General features: G+C 34.8%; 1 protein-coding gene across 1 annotated transcript in view; it reads right to left on the reverse strand.

Annotated features, from left to right (window-relative positions):
- LOC110023236 (probable glucuronosyltransferase Os03g0287800) overlaps positions 1 to 3,071 on the reverse strand; it is an 8,125-nt gene extending 5,054 nt beyond the window's left edge. The window contains exons 1-2 of the mRNA XM_020722547.1: positions 2,391 to 3,071; positions 1,246 to 1,540 (exon numbers count right to left, since the gene is read on the reverse strand). Coding sequence (XP_020578206.1) covers positions 1,246 to 1,540; positions 2,391 to 3,025 — 930 coding nt within the window. The 5' untranslated portion in view covers positions 3,026 to 3,071. The remainder of the gene's footprint in view (positions 1 to 1,245; positions 1,541 to 2,390) is intronic.
- Positions 3,072 to 24,164: the final 21,093 nt, after the last annotated feature.

The raw sequence follows: 24,164 nt of genomic DNA on the forward strand, positions 1-24,164 counted from the left end.
CATGGCAGTGTGGTGGAATATATATATATGGATAATTACATGGAGATCACACGAAACATTGATATTTATAAATTAAGCGTCTACGTGATTTTCATGAACTATCGAAACACTGGACTACTGAGAGTTTGGTCAAAATGAAAGATAGGGGTTGGGGTTTTACCGTGAATTTTGATATTTGAGTGAGAATTTGAAAAATAGATGAAAGAGGGCGGTTGGATTTGTAAATAGGAAGTTTCGGGCGGTCTTATATGTAAAATATGAAGTGGAATTTGGTAGATTGGATCACTTTGCTTGTGATCAAAGAGAGTTTTTCAAATAAACTTTTTTTGGTTAGTAAAATGATGTTAGGTGGTGAGTTGTGTAATGAAATAGAGCTCACAACAATAATATGAATTGGAAAAGACACCCCAACCTCTCTACCAACAAGAATAGAGCAATTATATGTACTATTTAGTAGGTGGATTATATCACATTTATGGTATAAATTAAATTAAAAAGTCTTTGCACCTAACATTTTATATATTATAAGTTGGTAATTTGCATGAATGACTTTTTTCCATTCTATGAGTTTAATAGAACGGGGGTTTGATTTTAATTTTATGATAGGTTTTTCACGTAAAAATTTTGGTGTCATTTACACTGGATTCAACAATTTGGGTATTTACGTGCAGGATTTTCGTGTAAAACTTGAATCTTGAAGCCCCACTTTTTATATGTGAATTTTCATGAAAGCAACATGTACGAAAGTTGGGTTGTTTCCATATATTGCGCCCTCTTTCTTTCATTTTTTTATCAGATTCTCAATGATTTGATCATGACACGCGTAAATACATTAGTTATGCAGTTTAAAGACATCACCTGGCTACTAGATTTTGTAAATAGTAATGTTTTGGGTGCTAGTATGTAATTATCCCACAAAAATAATGACTTATTTGAGTGAAAACAAGTAACATTTGGACATAAATATAGTATGAAACTTTGAAGCCATGCAATATTAGAAAGATTTACATACATATCACTTAATTCCAATGTATTTACAAACTAACTATAAGCTTCAACTTTTACATTATTGTCACTTTAACTATACATGAAAATGTTTATTTCACTTTTTTTAAGTTAAAATGATCGTATTTTTGATATGATACGAAAGATTTGAGCAGTATTAACGTGTGTGTGTATATACGTAGGATAGGAATGGGGTGGTATTATGTAAATGCCCCATATTAATATTGTTGCAAAAATAACCTGAGAGCTATGAGGAATGGAGGAAGAACGGCCCCAACGCTCTGGATCCCATAGAATTGAGCTGTTGAATGCAAAACCTGAAATGTTGATCTTTGCATGTGGTCTGCTCTCTACAGTTCCATTGCCTGATTCTGAGCTAACATTTATGTGTTTTGTTGACTGTAAAGTTCTATTTTTGTTTATGAGCTCCTTCGATTGCCATCCGACAACCCTCGAAGAATTGCAAATCGGTCCTTCGACGATCATCTTCTTCCTGCTCGCAGATGCCCTCGCAACCGGCCATGCCCCAAAAACCCTAAAATTTTCATTTAATTATTAGCAAACAATTAGAAATTAGAAATGAGATGACCATCAAAAAGCCACATTTAGGACTCTTAACGATCTGATTTTGAGCCGAGATAGGGTCGGCTTAAAATGGGGTTGATTAGACTCAGTGCAGCTCGAGATCGGCTCGTGACTTATTATATTTGATTTCAAGCAGAGCCGGCTCGAAATTGAGTTGAGCTCGATTCACCTCGAAATCGAAACGGGATTGCTCAAATTGAGTTATTTGGACCCGTTCCAGTAGTTTGAAATCGGCTCGTTACTCATTATATTCAATCTTACTTAGTATTATATATATAATTTTTATAAGTAAAAAAATACTACGAGTTAGTTCTAGCCGATCAATATATCACTTTAAAAATATTAGCTGCTCAGCTCATTTAGTTCTATCCGAGCCAAAATTTGAATCGACTTTCGAGCGATTGACGATGTTCGAGCTAAAATCATAGCTCAAACCACATTATAATTGGCTGAAAGTGAGGTTAGGTAATTCATGTTGTTTTATTCTTCTATGATAGGTGGATGCGTGTGGACATAAAAAAGGAAGAAGTTGGTGCCATTATCATTGATTCAGTCACTAAAAAAATTGAATTTTATCAATCATTCATGGTTGTTAACCAGTCACAGTAGTTGCAGATTGCAAGGTTTCTAAGCAAAAATAAAAGATTGTCCTATAAATTTTATCTGAAATCACCAAATTTTGATCGAAAAACGGTAAAAATATTACGCGCGAACAAAAGATTAGGTACAAATTGATGGTATTAGAGTGATATTGGGATGATATTGTCATGAACATATGAATTAGAATCAATCAATCTTACTCTATTTGTCGGATCTGCTCGAAGAAATGGAGAGGATAGATGTCGAGAAGACTTGCAAAGAGCACAATTCCATCCAACCGGTGCTGTTCGACATGGTTGAGGGCTACATTTCTTTGATGGTAGGCTTCAGCATTAGCATCAGTGAAGTTCTCCTTATAGGTGATGTGGCGGTACATGATTCCGGTCTGCCGGAGCATCCTCGTCGTTGCCGGAGAATCGAAATTGGCCTCCACGACAATCCATAGGAGAGGCGGCGGCACCAGCCTGAGAGTGTTGGCTAATCTCCACAAAGAAGGTAGTTTGAATGGGTCTGTGGGTTGGGTGGTGGTTATGATTATTAGATGTTGGTTGAGGGCGAGCTCTTGGTGGTTTTCATGGCAGTGTGGTGGAGCTGAGTGAGAGGGTTTGGGATGGAGTTGTAGGAGGAGGGTTCGGTTAATGGATTCCATCTTGAGATCGGAGACGCCGAGGTTTCGGATGTCGGCGGCGGAGGGATGGGTGGAGAAGATAGAGATGGTGGCGGTCGTCGGGGCGAAGCCGATGAAGAAGCCCATGATGAAGCAGAGGGAGAAGTGGATGAGGACCTTCTTCCATGCATGGGTTTTTTTTCTGGGTTTATCAGAGGAGTTTACCATCAAGATTCTCTTTTGTAGTGGTTCTATGGAGGGGGGAGGAGAGGGGAAGGGGTTGGAATGAGTTGGGATGGAGAAGGTGGTGGATTCAAAAAGGAAGGGAGGTCAGGACCCGAGTAAGTCGGGGGTTTCAGATTTTTACTTATATTAGAGAGTAATTTAGTCTTTTGTCTCTCCTAAAGTATTAATTTAATCTCTTCTGAAATGTTATTTTGCTCCTCTCAAAAAAGAAATTGATTCCACCCCCTTTGGATTTGGAGAATGGGCTAAATGCTTCTCCTCTCTTGAAGCTAAAGAAAGAGAGGATGGTGGTTAAGAGAGATTTATGATGGTTTGGAGGGGAAGCTAACGTCTAGTGACAGTGGCTTGAAATATAAATCTAATATATATATATATATATATTATTGATTGAAGGATGGCCGGAGGTTATGATTCGAGCCTCGGCCCTCATGATAACTGATAAGTAGATGCTCGATCAACTGATCTGAATACACACGACAAACCTAACCACAAAATTATGGACCAAACTCTGGATTAGTCAATGTTCTTTATACACTTGCCATAGAGCAAGAAATAAGATTGTTCCTATTTGACACAATACAATTCTATATATATATATATATATATATACTGATCTCTGTCATGGAATTTCTTCTTCCTATGGTCCCTATAATGCTTTCACTGATCACAAAGTAATTCCCCACTGTATATGCAGATGCTGCATCATGACCGTTGAGCAATCAGAAGGGATGGCTCTGATCTCAGTCTCATCCTGCAGCACTGCTTGATGGACGAACCAGATTCAATCCAGAAATCATGATAAAAAAATTATTTTTTAAGTATAATTAAAAATAAAAAATTCAGTAGTGCGCCACCATGCAAACTTGCACCCCCACTACGTACCTACCAACTGCTTTTATATGTGGGGGATATTTACATCCCCCTTGCATGATATATATATATATATATATGTATATATGTGGAATTTGGTAGATTGGATTACTTGTGATGGAAGAAAGTTTATCAAAAAGACCTTTTTTTGGTAAATAAGAAAATAGTAGGTGGTGAGTTGTGTAATAAGATAGATTGGAAAAGACACACCAACCTCCCTTCCAAGAAGAGAAGGGCAATGATGCAAATCATGCTGTTCTTCTTAGATTTATGGTATAAATTAAATAAAAAAAGTCTTTGCACCTAACATTTTATATATTACAAGTTGGTAATATGCATGAATGCCTTTTGCTATTCTATGAGTTTAATAGAGCAGTGGTTTAGGAGAAAAATTTGACATTTGCGTGTGTAAACGTAGCGCTGCGTACGTCCGAGAGGTTATTCAAAGGGTATTTGGGGGTTATATCTGCGTTATACCCCCTGTAACCTCCTTTTATCCGGTATAGGTGGGTTACCGAGAGGTTAAATAGGGTATGACGCAGATATAACCCCCATTACTCTCTGAATAACCTCTCAGACATACGCAGCGCTGTGTACTTACATACGCAAATTTTTCTCGTGGTTTAGTTTTCTTTTTATGACATTTTTTTTTGTTAATTTTCGAGATGAATGTTGAAATGAGAATATAAATTGTAAAAAGGGTTAAAATTATAATTTTGCAGATGATATTGTATGAATGTGAGTGTTTTGTCTATGAACAATTAATTAATACATATGTTTAATGTAATAAGATAGCAATATGTTAAAATATATGTGTGACAAAGTTATATATATATATGAGATATATACTTTAAAAATATTATAGGCATGGTTTCGTAAAATTATAGGTTTGATATGTTAAAATATTTGTAGAATCAGCTCATGTTCGGAGATGTAGGAGGATTTTCTTGGTCACTCCTATTTTTAAGCCCTCCCAAATCTATATCATATTATTATTATTGATATGCCACCAACAAATTCTGATCATCCGACATTAATCTTGAGGCATGAAACTGGTCTCAAGACAAGCTTTTGAGCAAAAAATATTTAAATCTTGATAAAAAGTCATCTAAAGCTTTCATTTCAGCAAACAACCAAACTGAACTGCTTGATGACACATAACCATTGACACCAGAATTGGTCCAATCCGAGTCAAATCAAGCACCAATGAAGATATTAAACCATGTTTGGGAGTTTTTGGGACATATTTGAATGATCAAATAATTGTCAAATGCAGTGATTTTATAGTCAAATTGAGAGTTTTGACAAGATGAATCCAGCGAGCTCAAGATTGATCAATTCTGACATTGTTAAGACACTCAAATGTCCATCAAATACTGTTTGATTGCAGGAAGTTTAAAGCTTTGAGAATGAGGTAAATCCCAACATCATTCCTACCACCATCGATCGCCGTTGACTACCGTTGACCGTCATCAATCATCGTCAACCATCGTCGACCACCGTCAACCACCACCAACCGGCCTCCACCGATCGCAATCGAATGTCACCCACCTCTTACAACAAGTTCATTCACACGTCGACGTTGTAATTTGGAAGACTTTGTAACCCATTGTTCCAGCTGTGGAACAAGGAGTCTCTATAATCATCAACTTATAGTGAATTTTTACAACTGGGTCTGACATCGTGATTTGTTACCCTTTATGAGTTTTCCACATAAAAACGTCTGGTGTCATTACTGATTGTTTTCTTTTATCCAAACATGTGCTAAATTCTCGTGCAATGCTAAGACGATAATCCATTACTCTATCACCCCCAAAGTTTCTAGCACACATCAATTATTATTTTTATTTGATAGTTTGTGCCCATATGTAAAAGATATCAATAACACAACATTATTTAGGAAAAGAAAATTTCACTACAAATGAGAAAAGGGATGATGCCTCTTAACCTTAAACATCTTCATTGCATATATATCAAATACAATAAAATTCGCATGCAATTATTCCGAATTGAGTGGTAGGTATGCAATCAAGTTGCCCTTTTTAATTTTTACATAAATACCTTAATTGAATACCTAAACAATTCTTACATATTTACATATCTAGCACCTGAACTTGAATTCTTACATATCTACCACCTTTTCTGTGTATAAAAAGGGAAAAAAATGTTACGTCAAGACTCCGAACGTAGAGCTAAGTTCGAATTGCAATAGTCGTTGTGTTTAGGGGTGTAAACGAACCGAACACGAACGAACAAAGCTAGTGTTCGTGTTTGATTCGTTTGAAATTTAGTTTGTTTGAAATAAGCTCGTGTTTGAATTTATTCGTGAAGTCATTGTTCGTGTTCGTTTCTTAACGAACGAGCCGAACACGAGCTGTTCGCAAACGACGAGCCAGTTTGACATCCCTAATATTAATATAAGTATATTACTATTATTATTTTATTATATATTATAATTTATAAAATTTAATTTTTTTAAAATATCATAAATTTATTTTTGTATAATTATTTTAAATTATTTTATATTTTAAACAATAACTATTCGAACACGAACGAACGCATCACTGTTCGTGTTTGTTTCGTTTAACTAACTGAACGAAAAAAAAATTTGTTCACGTTCGTCTCGTTTACTTATCAAACGAACCGACGAATCATTTACTTATCGAACGAATCAAACACGAACTCATTGATGAACCGAACACGAACTGTTCACGAACAACGAGCTTTTTTGACAGCCATAGCTGTGTTATAGGAATATCCCGCTGTGTTATAAGAATATTTTACCAGCTTATTTGTGGAAAATGAAGTGTTATAGGAATATCCCGCTGTGTTATAGGAATATTCCACAACGTTATTTGTGAAAAATGAAGTGTTAATGGAAGATTATCCCGCGTTACTTGATTTGGGGCTGTGTTATTCCAATAATATTTTAGAAGAGCAAATAACAGTGGAAATTGAAATAACACGGGGAATATGCCGAATAACACATCCTCAAATCAAGTAACGAAGGTGAATATTCCAATAACACCGCAAAGTAATCGAATAACACCGCATAATACTCGAATAACACTTCATTTTTTACAAATAACACTGATGGAGTATTCCTGTAACACAACCGGAGATTCTAATAACACATCTACTATTAGAGTCCGAACGTACCTCTACGTTTAGAGTCCTGACGTAATATGCGCTCAAGAAAAAACATGTTTCACTTTTTAATAGTTAAGATAGTGGTATTTTTTTATGTGATATGAGTGATTTGGTTGGTAAAAATGTAAGAAAATAAAGTTTAGGTGTTAGATATGTAAATACATAGGAATTTGGAGGTACCTAATATTTTGATTACACATTCAACGTGATTGTTAATATGATATTCAAATTTAGTTCTATATTAAACTTAGTTTATAACTTAATCATAAACTATGTGATTTATTTTACTTATTATGAAAGGAACTTATAATGTAATGCTAGCTATAATCAAATTCACCTTAAAGCCGAATTCGAGTCGAGTTGGGGCTGGCTTGAAATTGGCTCAAATGGATTGAGTTCGGATCAAAATCAGCTCGTGGCTCTTCATGTTCAATTTCGAGCTGACCCGGCTTCAATTCGAAAAGAACTGACTCAAATTTGAGTTATTTGAATCTAGTCCGGCTCGAAATCAGCTCTATCTGGCTCAAAATAGAAATAAAATGGCTCAAATTAAGTTATTTGGATCCGTACCTGCTTGTAATAGGCTAGGAGCTTTTTATATTTTATTTATTTAGAATTATATATAATTTTTATAAATAACAAAATTTTGAATCAATCTCGAGCCAGTTTATCGGCTCGAAAAAAATTCGATCCAAAATTTTGGGCTCGAAGATTGGCTCACTTATTCCGATACGAGCTAAAATTCGAATCAAATGTATGCTTATTGAGATTGCCCGATAAGATTTGATTTGTGGTTGATGCGGCGGTTTGAATGATATAGGTTGAGTAGCTGAGAATATTAGAGAGAGATAAGTTATATTGGCTACTTGTAGTGATAAATCTTAATTGGTTACTTTAATATCGACTATATGTATGGTGAAACTGTGCATGTGCTGATCCTGAGTGATACAGAAGATGCCCAAAAGAGAAGAGTAAGACAAATGATGACCCACTTATCTAACCGAGTGCAGCCGTCTAAGCCAAAGACAACAAGGCCCAAACTGACCGAGTCATGAAAGATGTTGAATGATTCAAATTCGAGTCGTTCTATTAGAAAGGAGACACAGAGACATCCAAGCTAACCAACGTGAAGAAGTTGAATAGATGAAAAACCTAGCTAGCCCCTTAGAATCTCTAATCATACTGGGGATATTCAAAAGCTACCGACTCGAAGTTAATCAAGCTCATCTGACCGACAACACCGACTAGGCCTAGCAGAAGCCAGCGTAAATACGACAAGTGCTGCTTCATCCAAGATTGAAGCAGTGTTTAGGAATCGTCCAAAGTAACGATTTTTATAAGCTGTAGCAAGGAAAAAGACTTCGCGAGAACCAAAAAATTGGAAGAAAAAGAATCGGTCCGTCTGATCTACTAGATTCTAGTCCATAGTTTTTTTCGCAACATCGGCTGCTAATTCTCAAATAGATAGAAAAAGAGACATATAGAAAAGAACTTTTCATTTCAACAGGAAATCTCGTAGAAAAAATATTTTTCTAGCTCAAGAAAGCTTGGATACGAAGCGAAGAGTGAACGCCGAACAACAGTCGTGACATAGTCGGTGAACATCACAATGAAATTCGCTCCCTATAGCTCTTGAGGTGAATCATCCATCTCCTTATGCCTTACATATCGTACTCCTTCTTTCTTTTGAGAGGTAGAGGCTCGGGCATTGGGTGAAGGCAGATTGTCACCCACCTTACTTCAAACGCTTACAGAACTACGGCAATGGATCCTCTCATTCATGTTGAAAAGCGGAAACAAGCAGCTTAGTCGATCGAGCCAGAGAGCAGCCGGGCGACAGACTATTACCTGTAAAATACCAAGAATAATAATAAGCTAGCCAACAAAAACGCAAAATGTCAACACGATTGATGTTCGCTCTTGTTCTCTCTCTCTCTCTCGCTCGCTCTCTTTCCCTCATCCTTTCTTATACTCTATTTCATGGGGTGAGATCCACAGACCAAAAAACCAGAATTTAACATTCTAAAATGTGCGGTAAATGTAGATCATGTCACAAAAAAAAAAAAAAGAGCCGTCTACGAAGAAGAAACCCGCAACAAAGACACCTAAAACATGGAGTGCAACAAAGGGTTCGTGAATGAACATATCTAGGAATTGGATGATCAAATATTTGATGTGATTCGAGACACATTGGCTTAAGAAAGGGAATAGTACACCTGAGAGGAAGGGCTGGTGCCCAACAACCAAAGATCCACCTATGCTTTGAAAAGAGAAAACGACTCTAAGTACTTTGATAATATTGGGCCAACACCAATCGACCAACACCAATTCAAGCATACTGAGATGTCCAAACAATCCAAAAGTATGTTTTCCTTGTAAATCTCCTAGGCTTAGCCCCTATAGAGTTTCAAAATTCATACACTAATTTTTTATGTTTTGAACTAACTTTTGGTGCTTTTGAACTAACATAAGACTGAGGAAGAGAACAATAGTTAATGTCCTACAAATTAAAAGAGGTCCATGAAAAGCTATAGTAAGTGGCAACAATTTAAAATATGTCACAATTTATGATTTTACATTCCAAACCTTCAAAATATGGAAAATTGCTTAGCTTGCAAATTTTCTCATTCATATGGGAACCTCATACTCAACAAGAAAATTCATTGGATAAAGCAAATATTTTAGCAATAATATAACATCTAAAAGTGCCCATATATGCAGACTAAAGTCTCTAAAAATAAATCATGGCATAATCTTAACTCAATTATAATCAAATTGATAATTGCATTAGTGTAATTTTTTGAGACAAATGCAATGATTTGTTATCTTAAAAGTTGGATTTGGGTCTAAATCAAGCACTAAAAGTCATATTTTTACACTTTTGAAGGAGAAAGTATAGAGAAGAAGATTTCTCAACCTACATATTTTTATGACTTTTATGTCTCTGTCTATTAATTAATGTTAGCATTAGCCATCATGATTCCATGATATTAATCATTGGCCAACATAAATGATCATTTTGTGTCGCCTACCGTGACAAATTGAGTGGCAGAGTTTATAAGACCGTTGGGGTCACGGGCTCGAACCCATCTATGTGCGGGATAGAATTCTTTGATTGTCAGAGGCCAATCTTTATCTTCTAAAATGATTTTCTATCTCCACTTAACTTTTGATGTCATTTGTAGATTTCAAAACATACGAATAGTTGACTTCCGATGTTCATTAGCCACTAATATTGACACTCATTTGATGAGTTGACTTGTACCCCTCTTACCAAAAGAATGAACTTGCCATTTCGACTTTGCACACTCTCAACATTATTTGTTGACTATCAACTAACGTTGACCAATGATCAATATTAGTCAAAATATGGCCGAAGATCAATATTAGTCAAACTAATATCTCTCACCAATCTTAATAGTTCTATTCTATTACAAAAATGATTGAAATAATTTTGATGATTGCTTGAGATTTGACATCCTTTGTTGACCAAAATGAACGCGTAATAATGAATGCTATTCGATGTTCACCAATAACGAACATTAGATGTTCGCCAGTCCTCTTACTTGCCACCCGATCTCACTTGATATAAAATATCATATTTTTTAATATTTTAATAATTTAAAGATAAAATTTTTAATTTAAATATGTTGAGTTTATTTATATTAATTATTTTTATGAACGAATCGACTCACAAGCTAACGAGACGTGTCGAGATTGGCTTGAGCTTGATTTATTAGCTTATCGAACTCAGCTCACCATCCACTTACCGAGTTAAGCTCGACCCAGCTCCCCAGCTAAATATGGCCACAAGTTCAAAAGGTAGGTATTCATCAATGTATTATATACATCACATTTATGCATGCCACCACAACTTGATAAAAATATTACTATATACAACCCTCAATCTAATTGGCACGTGAAGAAAATGTGTTGGCTTGGTCATTCATGACATTAAACTTATATTGGTTGCATAAATATAAATTTCATGCATCATCCATTTTTGATTCTATAGTTGGGTTCAACACCGTTATAACCGTTAGGGCTGTCAAAAAGGCTTGTTGTTCGCGAATAGCTCGTGTTTGGCTTGTTAAGAAGCTCGTGTTCTGCTTGTTTGCTAAGTAAATGAGCCGAACATGAACAACAGGAACAAATATTTGTTCGTTCATGTTCGGCATGTTTTGGCTCGAAATAATACTAATCAATTATATATATATATCTTTGATGAGTAGTATTTTTAAAAAAATTAATTGACTACAAGGCTACAAAGATTTATAATCAATTAAAAGTATTAATGAAGAAAATATAATAAAAATTTTTAAATTAGATTCAAATGATGTTTTAAATCTTGTCCCAATCCTTAACATCTTATGGCTACGTGATTAGGGTTGTCAAAACGACTCTTTGTTCGTGAACAGCTTGTGTTCGGTTCGCTAAGCAAACGAGCCGAACACGAACACACTTTTTGAGCTCGAATCGCTCGTGTTCGGCTTGTTTGCACCCCTAATAACCGTGCTCCGGTCGATTGTGGTCACACTAGCATCGCTTCTGGTATTCAATGCACTAACATTCGTTTCTGTGGCACAGGGCTGTAGCTGATTGGTGCAGATGTTCCCGTGACAGAGACAGTTGACGAGACTGCCCCAAATATATAATTTTCTATCCAACATCAAATTTTTTTTAAGGAAATAAATGCTAGAAAAAAATGAAGCTTTTTTTTAAAAATTTATTATATAATTCATAAATATGGATTACAGATTCATAAATATATTGACAAATGTAATAGTTTCTCATGCTGGTTAATGGCACAATGACTGCATTAGTGATTCCTGATGTTTGTTGACCGTTGCTATAGTAAGATGGGGGCTCTTGACTGGGCTGGTGACTCAACTTCAAGCAGAGTTGGGTCGCTTTAGAGTCAAATTGGATGAATTGAGGTTGTATCAGAATTGGATCGAAGCTCGTTATATTCCATTTCATGTCCGCTTCGCTGATAAATAAATTGAGCTCAATCGGGTTTGAAATCGTAATGAGCTAGCTCGAAAGTAGTTTGATCGAGCTTGGAATTTAAACAAGATGGCTCAAATTGAGTTATATATAGAATTTTGATATTTAGGTGAGAATGGAGATACAATAAGGTTAGTTTTATAAAATAATTAAATATTTGAGTGTTATATATCTAACTGCGCCCCTTCTAATAATTATGTTTATGTTCATTCAATATTAATTTTTAGGAGAAAATTTTACGACAGATGACAGACGTGCGAACGACGGTGACCGTCAAACACATTTATTGGTGCGATCCAAGCCGTCGCCCACACATCGAACTTACTAGACTCCTAAACGTGATAGTAGAGAATCAATTATGTTCTAAATGTTGTATTGTAATTTGTTGCCAATCACATTAGTCGAGTGTTTCATAATATTCTTTACATGAAAACCCTAAAAGGTGAAAAATCACACGACCTTAAATAGTTCAACTTGTTATAGTTTAGGGAGAATATTAAATTTGGAATTCAAATGTATTCGGACTTCATGTATAACAAAGCTGTACATGTTGTACAGATTGTTGTACAACGCGTGCAACCTCGTTGTGCAGGAAGTCCAAATGCATCCAGACTCCGCACGTAATATTTTTTTACTTTAATTTGATGTTACAGAAGCATGCCCTTCCTATTGTTTGAAAATATATCAATATGAATAATGTAGGAGATCAAAAGTATTTTAATCATCACTTTTATTAGTGATAGATCAAGATTAGTAAGGAGGTTAAGGTTTTCAACTTTAATTAGATGATGATGTATGCTAGGTAATGATGTGTAGTGGTATTGATATTTGTTAGGCAATGACACGCATTGAATGTTGACCTCTATAGAGCAAAATACATCAGATGAAGCAAGAACAAAATATTTCTTATTCTCTTTCGAGATATTAAGAAGTGTTGAGTTTTTTTTAATTACAACTTAGTTCCTTAAACAAAACAAAAACTCCAATGATTCTACATTTCCCAATCGATTAATAGGCATATATATGTATATTCTGCCAAAGCAGAGTGTGTTAACTTAGTTGTTTTGCTAGTTTTCTTTCGAAATTTCTAGATTACAACGAGTTTTAATATTTCAACTGACCAAATTGAAAGTAAATTATGCTTCTAAAGTTAATACATCAACATATCTCATTTAGTTTCAATTTAGATCCTGAATAGATAAAACATAACACAATCACTAACTCGAAGAAGTTTGGGAATTAGTTATACAACATGTTTACAACTCAAGAATGAAGCTAAATGAACATTATAACACCCGAACAAGAGAAAGTGTAAAAAAAATAACTTAGTGTGATCCTCACTTGAAATCTTTTTCATCCCATAAGAAAATCCTTCATAATGCTCCCCTACAAACTCATTTTCACTCCCTTAAACACACAAACACTACAATCATTAAAAATCCCCCCAACACTCTTAAATACTCATTTATATGAAAATATGTGTCCAATCTTCATCAAAGCCATCAATGAAATAGGAAAATCACCCAATCTCAGTCTGTGGTATCAGAGCTCTGCAATGTGGCACTTAAGCTGCAACTCAATAAAGTGACGTTGGGATATTATGCTATCGTATTTTGGCCTATTCTTTAGATTCAAACATTTAGCTATTGCAACAACGATATCTTAGCTTAGCTATAATAGCACCTCGGTGCTACTATAGCAGCGTCTTGGTGCTGCTATAACAATTGCTATAATATCCTGCTACATTGACATTTCCATAATACTTTCGTCATGTCCTTTCCATCTTATTATGCTCTTATTTTTCTTCAATAAAATACAAAATAAACACTAAAAAAAACATAAATTAACATAAAATTTACCCAAAAATATATTTTGGAGTTTGATATGTAATAAGAATATAGTAATACGAATATCTACATATATATATATATATATCATGAAAAATGATCGAATGTTTATAAATTAATATTCCATCAGCCGCTAAAAACAAACTTTTTAATGTTGCCGTTAGCTGCTGAACATTTTTCAACGTTTAACAAAGTCAACTCACGTTCTAGAAGCTAACCCTTTCTCATAAATATTACTTTCTTTCACATTGAAACCTCCTCATTCCCTAAACAACTCATGATCAAGCTGTATAAATATACATACATACATACATACATACATACAGAAAGAGAGAGAGAGAGAATTCACGAGGTTGTGAATATACATTAAATCGGAAGAAGGAAATGTTCAAGATTCAATGGTTAAACCGAAGTTAAACAAGATCAGTTCCACCCCAATTCTAATCATATCAATCTTGATTCTATATATGTGCAGAAACGACTGCGAGTTTGGACCAAACGAACTGAATGATGGGTTCACAGTCGAACCGGTCAAACCAGCCGGTCCAGTCTGGTTCTTAAAGCCATGATAATTAGTGAATTAAGGCATGATATCAGATACAAAATTGCAGAAGAGAATGCTCATAAGTCTGAAAGTGAACGCGTTAACCAACTTTCAGAACAATTAAATCAAACAGAACATATCGTAGAAAACAGAAGCAAGCAGCCAAAAAGGTTACCTTCTCCACTTAATCGATTGCAGGCTTATAATTAAAGCTCTCCCTCCCCATCTTCTCTATTCCCACTGATAGTGATGTTTTAACTTAATGACTTTAGAATGATGATGATTCATGACCTTTAAGGAAGCTGGTTCCCATTTGCTTGTAAGCTTTTCAACTAAGACATGAAGATATTAAGTCAGCTGATTAGCGAAGAAATGCTCATTTTTCTTGCTAATTTCATTATCTTGGATGTGAAAGAGGATGATGAAGTGTCTATTGTCCTTGGGAGACACTTTTAGAAACTTAAAAAGGTTATGATTGATGCAAAAAATGAGGAAATAATTATGGTAGTTTAGAATTGGAATGTCACATTTAATGTTTTAAAATCAATGTAATTCATCAATGACTATAATGATACATGCCATGGAATAGAGTTGGTGGATTCATTAGTTGAAAGCCACACTTTAGTTCGTTCGAAAGATGACCCGTTAGAATAATTGTTAACTTTGGAGGAATTTGAAGAAGAGGCAGATGAATTTGTTTTATACTTATATTCTACACCTAGAACTTTTAGAGCATGGTGTGTGCATTTGCAGTAGTTCTTTGAACTTTTCCCAAGCTTCATAAATTGACTCAAGTGAATAAAGTGATGTCATTCTTAAATTTGCAAATTTTGGAATGCGAGAAATATTTGACAAGGAATTTTTGGGCTAAATGGCTACAAATGGTAATTGATCATGGCGCTTGGCAGTTTAGCAACATCTAAACTTTATTCTTGGAAGTGAATAGCCTTAGTTTAACAATATTATCGTTGGAAGAATCATTCTACCTAAAGGTGGTACATAATTCAAAAAAACTAACCAAGTGAATGCTTTAGTCATCAGTGGGTGATCACCCAAACTGGTTGTTCTGAACCATTTGAATGCTCACAGGTTTAAGTTTAAACGTATTGATTTCTACTGTAGGGTGATTAATACTAATATGAATTTCTTCTACTGATGAAAAAATTATTCCATACGGACATCGCGTGCAGAGATGCATGCGGTGTCCGATCTTTACCGTCGATCACCGCAAAGATGTATTTCAGTGTGCCTCATTTTCAACTTTTTTTAAAAATTTTTTTTTTATTACGGTGATCTACGGTGGAGATCGGACACCGCATGCATCTATGCATGCGGTGTCCGTATGAAATAATTTCTCCTACTGATGGGTTGACATACTCCTTAACAGGACTAAGATGATATTTTCAGGGATTTTTCATTTATGAGTATTTCCTTTTTAGTTTTGATAATTTTTTTTTTAAATTTTTAGTTATTTTTTGATTTCAGGGTCAAATAACACTAACTCAAATACTCCTCACCTACACGTACACTAAGGACTATCAACAAGATGACCCTAATCTAAAATAATATGTATAATAAGTATTCAAAACACATAAAAAATAAAGTATAACACAACACAAATCAAAAGATGCAATATTCTTTGATTTTTCATAAATAGTTAATAATGCAAAAAAAAAAAGAGTAATGAAAATACACAAAAAATAGTACAAGGTTAAAACCTAAATTTTAAATTGTTTGAATAAAATTCTTCTAAATTAAAAAATTTAGCATCATTTCCCTGACAATAGTGCAAAAACTCAAAGCCTTAATCTATTATAAAATAGGCAACAATCTCGCTAGTATATGTTTCGCTCAAGTAATATATGAACTTTAGTCTGCGTCCTGATCCCATGAGGAAGCTAGTAAATTTTCTAATTGACAAAAGTTCTTTCTTACTTAACCCCAAGTCTAGCTTGAAGTGTTTCAAGTTGCAGATTTTGAAAAGAGAATTTTCATAATAATGAAAACCTAAATATATTGTTGGAGTTAATTTCTCACAGATGATGAAAAATCATACTCTTATGATTGGATCATGAGAATCCTCAAAATTCTTTTGACGAGTTTCCCCACTTTGTTGTTGACAACCAAAGACAATGCCTTCTTAGCCTCCATTAAGATCAAAAGAAGCATTAGAAACTCATATTATGATTAAGGAGGTTTAATCATGTAAAGTTTTGCATGAATCATCTAGTCTCTTTTCTAGGTTGTAATCTTCTACTGGCAATGTCTATTCCTTTAGGTGATTTTGTGTTAATCTACTTGTTCTTCAAGTCAACAAAAAGGAGTACTCCTAGATCACAAGAGATTATGACTTTTTAATTGGTCAGATCAAAGGTAAATTATGATAAAAAAAGTTATACATTAACGTAGATTAAATCTCAAGCACTGAAAAGAAGTTCAGATAAATTTCACAAAAAAAATTACAATTCCATCAAATGTCTAAATCACAAAAGTATGAAAATACTTAGCGACTACACATTATCAAAAAATATATAATAAAATTCATTGAAATTTTAAAATCAAAATGTACAAGTAAAGAAAAACTCAAACTCGAGTTGCTTTTCTCTATAAAGTAAACTGTGATCATCTCCTTATAATAAAAGCGCTCCATTGTTTCAATCTCTCACGTAAAAGCAAGCAAGTGTCTCACACAATCTCCCCCTTCAAAGTCACCAAAACTCTCCACAAAACTCTCTAAAGAACAAAAGGCAGCCTCCAAAAGCAAGAGGGACCCATGATCACCCAAAACATCCTTAATATAGTTAGGGCTCCAAAAAATGCCATAAAATCCTCCAAAATCATCATCTTGTGTAACTAGGCACCACCACATTAAGGAGTGGCACAAGTGCGTTGTCTACTTGTGCTTATTAGCTGCTCTCTCTATCCAAAACTAGGGTTTCTAGCATGGGTTAGCTGGCCTATGGAGTGGGTGCGAGGGCCTGTCACGGAGGTGCTAGTGGCTGGCGCCGCTTTTCAGGCTCTCTTTTTTTTGGTGTATATTTTATGACAAAAGCATTGCAAAAGGGGCACTGGTCACTAACAAAGGGCATTGCTCACTGGCCAAGGGCACTAGTGCTGATGTTTAGCCAATTTTCATCCTTCAGCCGCTCTAAGCTTGCTCCACACCAGTATCATGTAATACACAAACGATACACATTCCATAAGCATAAAATCATCATAAAAATGAAATAAAACATGTGCTTCATAGCATAAAAACAATATATTTTCACTCACAACAATCATAAATTAGTTTGTAATTCTTTCTCTTTAAAGATAACATATAAAGATAGAAATATTTTTCTCTTTAATCCTTATAAAATGTTTAGATTTCAAGTTCTCTTATGGTGATGTTTCATCTTTGGTACAAAATTTGTTTTAAACAAAATAACATTGGGACTACGATCATTATATAAAGAGGTACTGACATCTTCTATGCATCTTGCTTATTGTAATAATTTATTTATATTATGAAGAACCTAAGGGTCCGTTTGGGACAGTTTATAAGTGCGGGCGGCGTTTTCAAAACGCCGTCGTAAATGCCGCCGTACCGTTTGGTTCACGTATTTCGTCAGTTTATCTAAGACTACGTATGAGTTTTTACACTAAAAACAGACTACAGGTTGTCCCCCGTGGCCGGCCCGAGGGCCGCGTTTTAGGATAAGCAGCTTATCCTAAAATGCACAATTTACCCCAAACAGACTCTAAGTCTACAAAGCTAAGGATAATTTAGGGTCTGTTTGGGGCAGTTGCAGCTTATTGAATAATTTGTCGATAAGCTGATTAAAAATAATCTGTTGATATGCTAGGTGCGGTAGCTATTACAATTTTTTATTTGTTTGAAAAGTCAGATCGCTGCCAGAAATCTATCACTGCATTTAAATAGGTGCGGTGTGAAAACATTGTTTTCAGCATTTTGAAAACGCATAAGATGCCAAAACACAGTTTACCCAAATAGGTAAGGTGTATTTTTAAAACGCCACAACACCAAATAAGCTGCCCCAAACGGACACTTGATTAATATCTTTTTGATCTTTTTTTTTTCTTTTCATCTATATTGATTAGCTAGCATATTCTTCCACTTCAAGGCCTTGAAAAATTCCTCCTTAAGGAAACCTGTTCTCAACATTTTTCAAATTTCAAAATAAATATTTTCATTATACTTCTCTTATTCATAATTAGTAGCACCATTTAAACACCTCTACATACTAGATGATATCATCTTTTAGTCACAATTAGCATTTAATATGAATTTGTTGAAATGAGCTCAAAATAAACCTCTTGGAGAGCATTGAAAAGATCAAATAGATAAATCTTGGGTAAGCAAATCCATGACTATTACAACACAATCAAGAATGACCATCATATATGAGGGGTAGCAAATTATACAAACTACAATAGAAAGAAAATATGAATATAAAATAAATAGGTTCAAAACAAAATTAGACAGAACCTTTCCAAAGATTAAAAAAAAAAAGAAAAACAAAATAACATCTCTCATTTCACCAAAGTTTTATGAAAACTTACACCCATAAATCCCATCTAAAAGAGAAATATATCTAATGATCTCCAACTCTTTTTAACCCTGTTGTTTTACTTTAGAAGCCACAATAATTGTATTTCTCGACACAACAATTAGAGGAAGATCACAAACCTAGAACTATCATTAAGGGTGCGATTGGGGAAGCAGTGCGATGGCGGTGCAGTGCCACCTTGTACTTCGTAACGGTTGGCAAAACTTATATTTCAATCTGACCCAGCTAAGCACATTTTGCAAAAAGTTGTGGTAGGAATGCGTATTTTGTAATCTGACCCAGCTAAGCGCGGTGACTGTTAGAAAACAAAATTATGACTTGTTGAAAATTATAATAATAAAATTGTAATAACCACCATAGCTTTTTGAACAACAATTTCTTATGCAATAGGTTTGCAAGTGTTTCTTCAAACAGCTGTAGCTGCCCCAAAAGACCCCAGGGTCTGTTTTGGGCAGCTGCAGATTATTAAAACGCAGTTGTGGGGCAACTAAAAACTAATATGATATTCAAAAAGCTGTGGTGGCTATTATTTTTTTTTTTTTTTTTTTTTTTGGAAAAATTCAGGCCGTAGCTAGAAAGTTGCTACCACACTAAGCCATAACCGATGAGAAAACAGAGATTTCAGCAACAATTTTTTGAAAAAGCTGTCAAATCACAATTTACCCAAACAACCAAACCTGCAGTGTGATGCCGCACTGCCACCGCACCGCCTTTCCAAAAGACCCTAAATCTCTCTCTCACACTCATGTTGCTCCACTGCCACCATTCATCACATCCCCTAGAAGAAAATTAACATGTTGAGAAAAAATCCTAAGAATTTCATGTGAATTCAAACACAAGTAGTAGCCAAGAAGTATATCCAAATTAATTAATTCCCTTGCAATGACCCCACATAAATGATATTCACCTCTATGAATGTGACCTTTATTTACATTATTTTGCAAAATGGGCACACATGTAATTTTCAGACTTGTGTATGTGTGAACACAATATTCATATCCAAAATAGTAATGTAACACATAACAACTAGCTAATAGTCTTGCAAATCATCTAATGATTATCCGCCAAATAATATCAACATATAAAGAAACTTAAATCAAGCCGAACACGAACACACTGTTCAGGAGTCAATTTCAAACACCAGCCGAACACGAGCCAAGCCTGAACTCACTTAAACTCGTCTCGTTTACAGTCCTAACATAGAAAATGTAACATGCATCCAAGCATATGGAAGAAAATAAAGTAATTTAAATAATTATATTTTGCACCTAATTTGGTCATGCTGTGCAATTAACGTGTGGAAATAAGGAGACCAAGGACAAAGCATACCTAATCAATTTAAAAAAAAAATAAAAAGAAAATATTGTTTTCCAGTGGGTAGTGGAAAGTGCTTGATTTTTCCTTTTGATGTTGACGAAGAACTGAATGTTATCTAATTATTATGCCTCAATCATCTACACTATAAGTAATTAAGCCGTTAGTCAAATTTTTTTAACTAATTAATGATCAAACAAGAGAAATCCTGAATAGATCTTGACTCGTGCGGGAGAATTTGCAGCGGTGGAGTGATGAATTATTTTTTTTAGCGTTGTACGAGAATTTAACGCATGCTCTGATGATAAACGTTGGAGGAATTTTGTTGTTTTGGTGGTTGGGTAAAACCAACACGGATCAGCAGCAAACCGGGCGATAATTCGGTGTTTGCACTAGGTTTTCATCTATTTTGTCATACTCGTTGGGAGAGTGACTTGTTCGTTGGTTGTAATACTGAAACGGGCATTGTCTGCGAGGATATATCAGCGAGCAGTGTGAATTTATGTATCCTAAATAACGAACAGTATGACTGAGCTAAGAACCCAAGGACTCTATAATATGTCATTTGATTGCTCGAGATTTGCTATCAGTGGTCCATTATTTTAAAAATATGAAAATGGATATTTTTTGCTATTATAAGTATTATCTACCAATTTTAAAATTACAAGTAAGTTAGGCCATACATGAGATCGTCTATTTAAAAAATATCACCCATTTTCTTGTGATATATTTTAGGTTCCTTGGATCTTTAGGACATAGCCAGTGTCGCAACTCAGTTAAAGTCATGCAGTTGACAAAGACTTTTCCCTGGTGACTTCAATGCTCGTTAGGACACTTTCTGTTAGATGATATGCTATGCTAGGATTAAGTTGCTAGGTAGTATTTTTGGCACCTGACTATTGTTTTGTGCTGGCTAGGTTGTCCTAATCGAGGGCTTTTTATGCTTGTGTCTTTGGCGTGCCTGCATGTTCTTTGACTTTGGTATACATGATAGTATATTAGGTCGGTCTCTTCTACAGGGTGTCATGCCATATATATGCATACACACAGGGATAATAGAAAGGGAAGCATGTGGTGATTTATATGCAAACTTTTGCTTGCAGGTTCTGCTTAGCTCTTCCACCAGGCATAACCCAAATACGTTTGTATGTTCGTGCTAAAATTTTTTTGAAGGTCGAGGCATTCTTTCACTTTCATATTGTACTTTTTAAAGTCCTTATGAGAGTAATGTAGCAGAAATATGATATGGACATGGGTTCCGAGACATTTTGGAGTGGGAACCATGTGGCGGGGACTTGAGTAGCAGCTCGTGCCCCGTATATTAATTCTGCATTTATTATTGATATATAGATTTAGGTCTGCTTATGTATACGCGGTGTCCGGCCTCTTTTTTCTTTTTTGGGATATGTTGCCGACCTAGCTGCAGAGGCCTTTTTTTATTATCTAATTTGACTTGTTTTACTGTTTCGTATTGCATGTTTGCATGTTTGAAATGAATTTCATTATTTCTTTTTGTGGTTAATCTGAGAATCACGAATACAATATAAGCTTTAGGATTTAAAATTCTAAATTTGCTACAAAATCTAAATAAAATATTCAAAACATTGATAATTTTGAGATTAAATTATTCAGGACTTTAAAATTCTCTTTTTTACTTTCTTGCATGACCTTCAGGCTAGATTTTGAATGGGTATTTTCACATGTTCCGAAGAAAATCCTCCGAGCTTCTTCAACCCGACTGACCCGACATAGATTTCTACTTAGGTGGTTGTTTAGTGCGTTTGGAATATTAGAAGACTCTCGACCCAGACGGGTAAAAGTGTTTTTGTGGAGAGCATTTTAAGATTTGTAGTTGAACTTCTTCTTTCCTTTTTTTTTTCCAGCAGCATTTTCGCCACTTCGTCGGGTACAAGTCATAAATTATAGTTTCGTTCCTTTGGCCTTAGAGCTACTGAGGTTCCTGTGGATGACATAATTCACGGATTATTGATCGGGGATCTCTAGACGTGTTAGGTCGACTACCTTCAAGACCAAATAGACTTATAGTCCTATTAGCTTAAGATGACGGGTCTGTGGTACCCTGACCCGATTACCTCTACCATTTAGGATTACTCTACTCTTCCTCTTACTAAGCCCCTTTGAGCCTTGTTGCTCCTTTAACTTTTTTGATATCATGTTGACGGTCTGATTACTGATGAGATGCAGTTCATTTGGGATACAATGATTCACCGTTTACCCTTATGGCCCAGTAAACTCTGACATATAGAGATATTTTTGTCGAGTTGATTTTGGTTATTTAATAGACTCCGAATGTAGACAAACTGTTACCCATTTGGGATGTGAGAGACTCACCATTTTCCCTGTGGCTTAGCGAGAGTTTTAAAAGCATTGATGTGTTCTCAAATGAAGTAAATATTATTTGATGACATATTTTTCAGGTTCATGATAATATAAATGAAAGTCCTTTTATCGAGAGAATTTTTGGGTAACCCCCATGATTTAATTAACCAGAGGGATACATTCCTATTTGAGACTCTTGACCCAAGAAAAAAAATGTTTTTTTGGTTCTCTGTTTATGGGTGCTCTATATGAGAATTCTCTTTGTGGATGTTGTGTTTTGAGATACTTTGATATGATCTTATTCAGATGTATATTCTCGACCCATCATATGAGAATTAGCCATATATAAGCATTATGTTTATTTTTTTGATTTGTTTGCCTATTTGTTTTTGTATATCATTCTTTTCGATTAGTCTCCTCTTTGAATCATTGATATGATTCAGGAGGGAGGTTTATCGAATAAGAGAATTATACGATGACATATAAATAGACAAGCTGACGACTCCGAGTGCTCTAAAAAGGACCGAGAAAATATATGTATTAAATATCTTACACCCAACCATCAATTTTTACATATAAACCACACACAATTCCTATGCACAATACATGTAATACCTAAACTTCAAATTTAACATAAAAACAAAAAAGTTCTTCAATATCACGCACCAAACACCTAAATTTCAAATTATACATACAAACCACACAATTTTTATGTATTACACAAAGCAAAATCTTTTCCACACCTACTGGGTCAGCTATACGAGTTAAACTTTTTTCACTTTTGTGTCCCATTGAGTGTCTTAATTTTATGTAATTATAATAATTATAATAGATTATGCCCAAATCTTCTTAGGTCTGCCTTTACCTTTCTTAATATAAGTTAAATGTAATTCATTTACAATCCTAATAGGGTTCTCAGATGGTCAACATTATGGTGGCAAAACTAACTAAGGCGACACTCTCTATTGTTGTTTGCCATTGGAGCTACACCAACACTTTCACAGATATATTTGTTTCACATTTTACCTCTAAGTAACCAATCATCCACTAAAGCACTAAAAGACTTACCTCCATCTTATCAAATGTTCTTTTAAGTATAGGCGAGTCCTCCACTTCGAATATCCAACTTGAATTCGAGTAATAACATCACCACCTAGCTTATATAAAACATTTTACTTTGAACAATAGACCCAGAATTTCAAAAACTTTCATTCATAACAGACTCATCACATGATCGATATTTAATGTGACCAAACCATCTAAGACAATCTTCTCTAACCTGTTTAAAAAAAGGAGCAACACCAACTCGCCCACCTAAGTGTTAAGCCACTCATCGCCTAAGCATTGGCATCTCAGCAAAATATAACTTAATTTTATGCTTCTCTTTTCAAATATAGGAGCAACACAACCTTTTATGTATATATCTACCACACATTAACATTAATTTTCACCCTAGAACAAAACAAATGATATACATT

Source organism: Phalaenopsis equestris, unplaced genomic scaffold, assembly GCF_001263595.1.
Source record: "Phalaenopsis equestris unplaced genomic scaffold, ASM126359v1 Scaffold000223, whole genome shotgun sequence".
Classification (NCBI taxonomy): domain Eukaryota; kingdom Viridiplantae; phylum Streptophyta; class Magnoliopsida; order Asparagales; family Orchidaceae; genus Phalaenopsis; species Phalaenopsis equestris.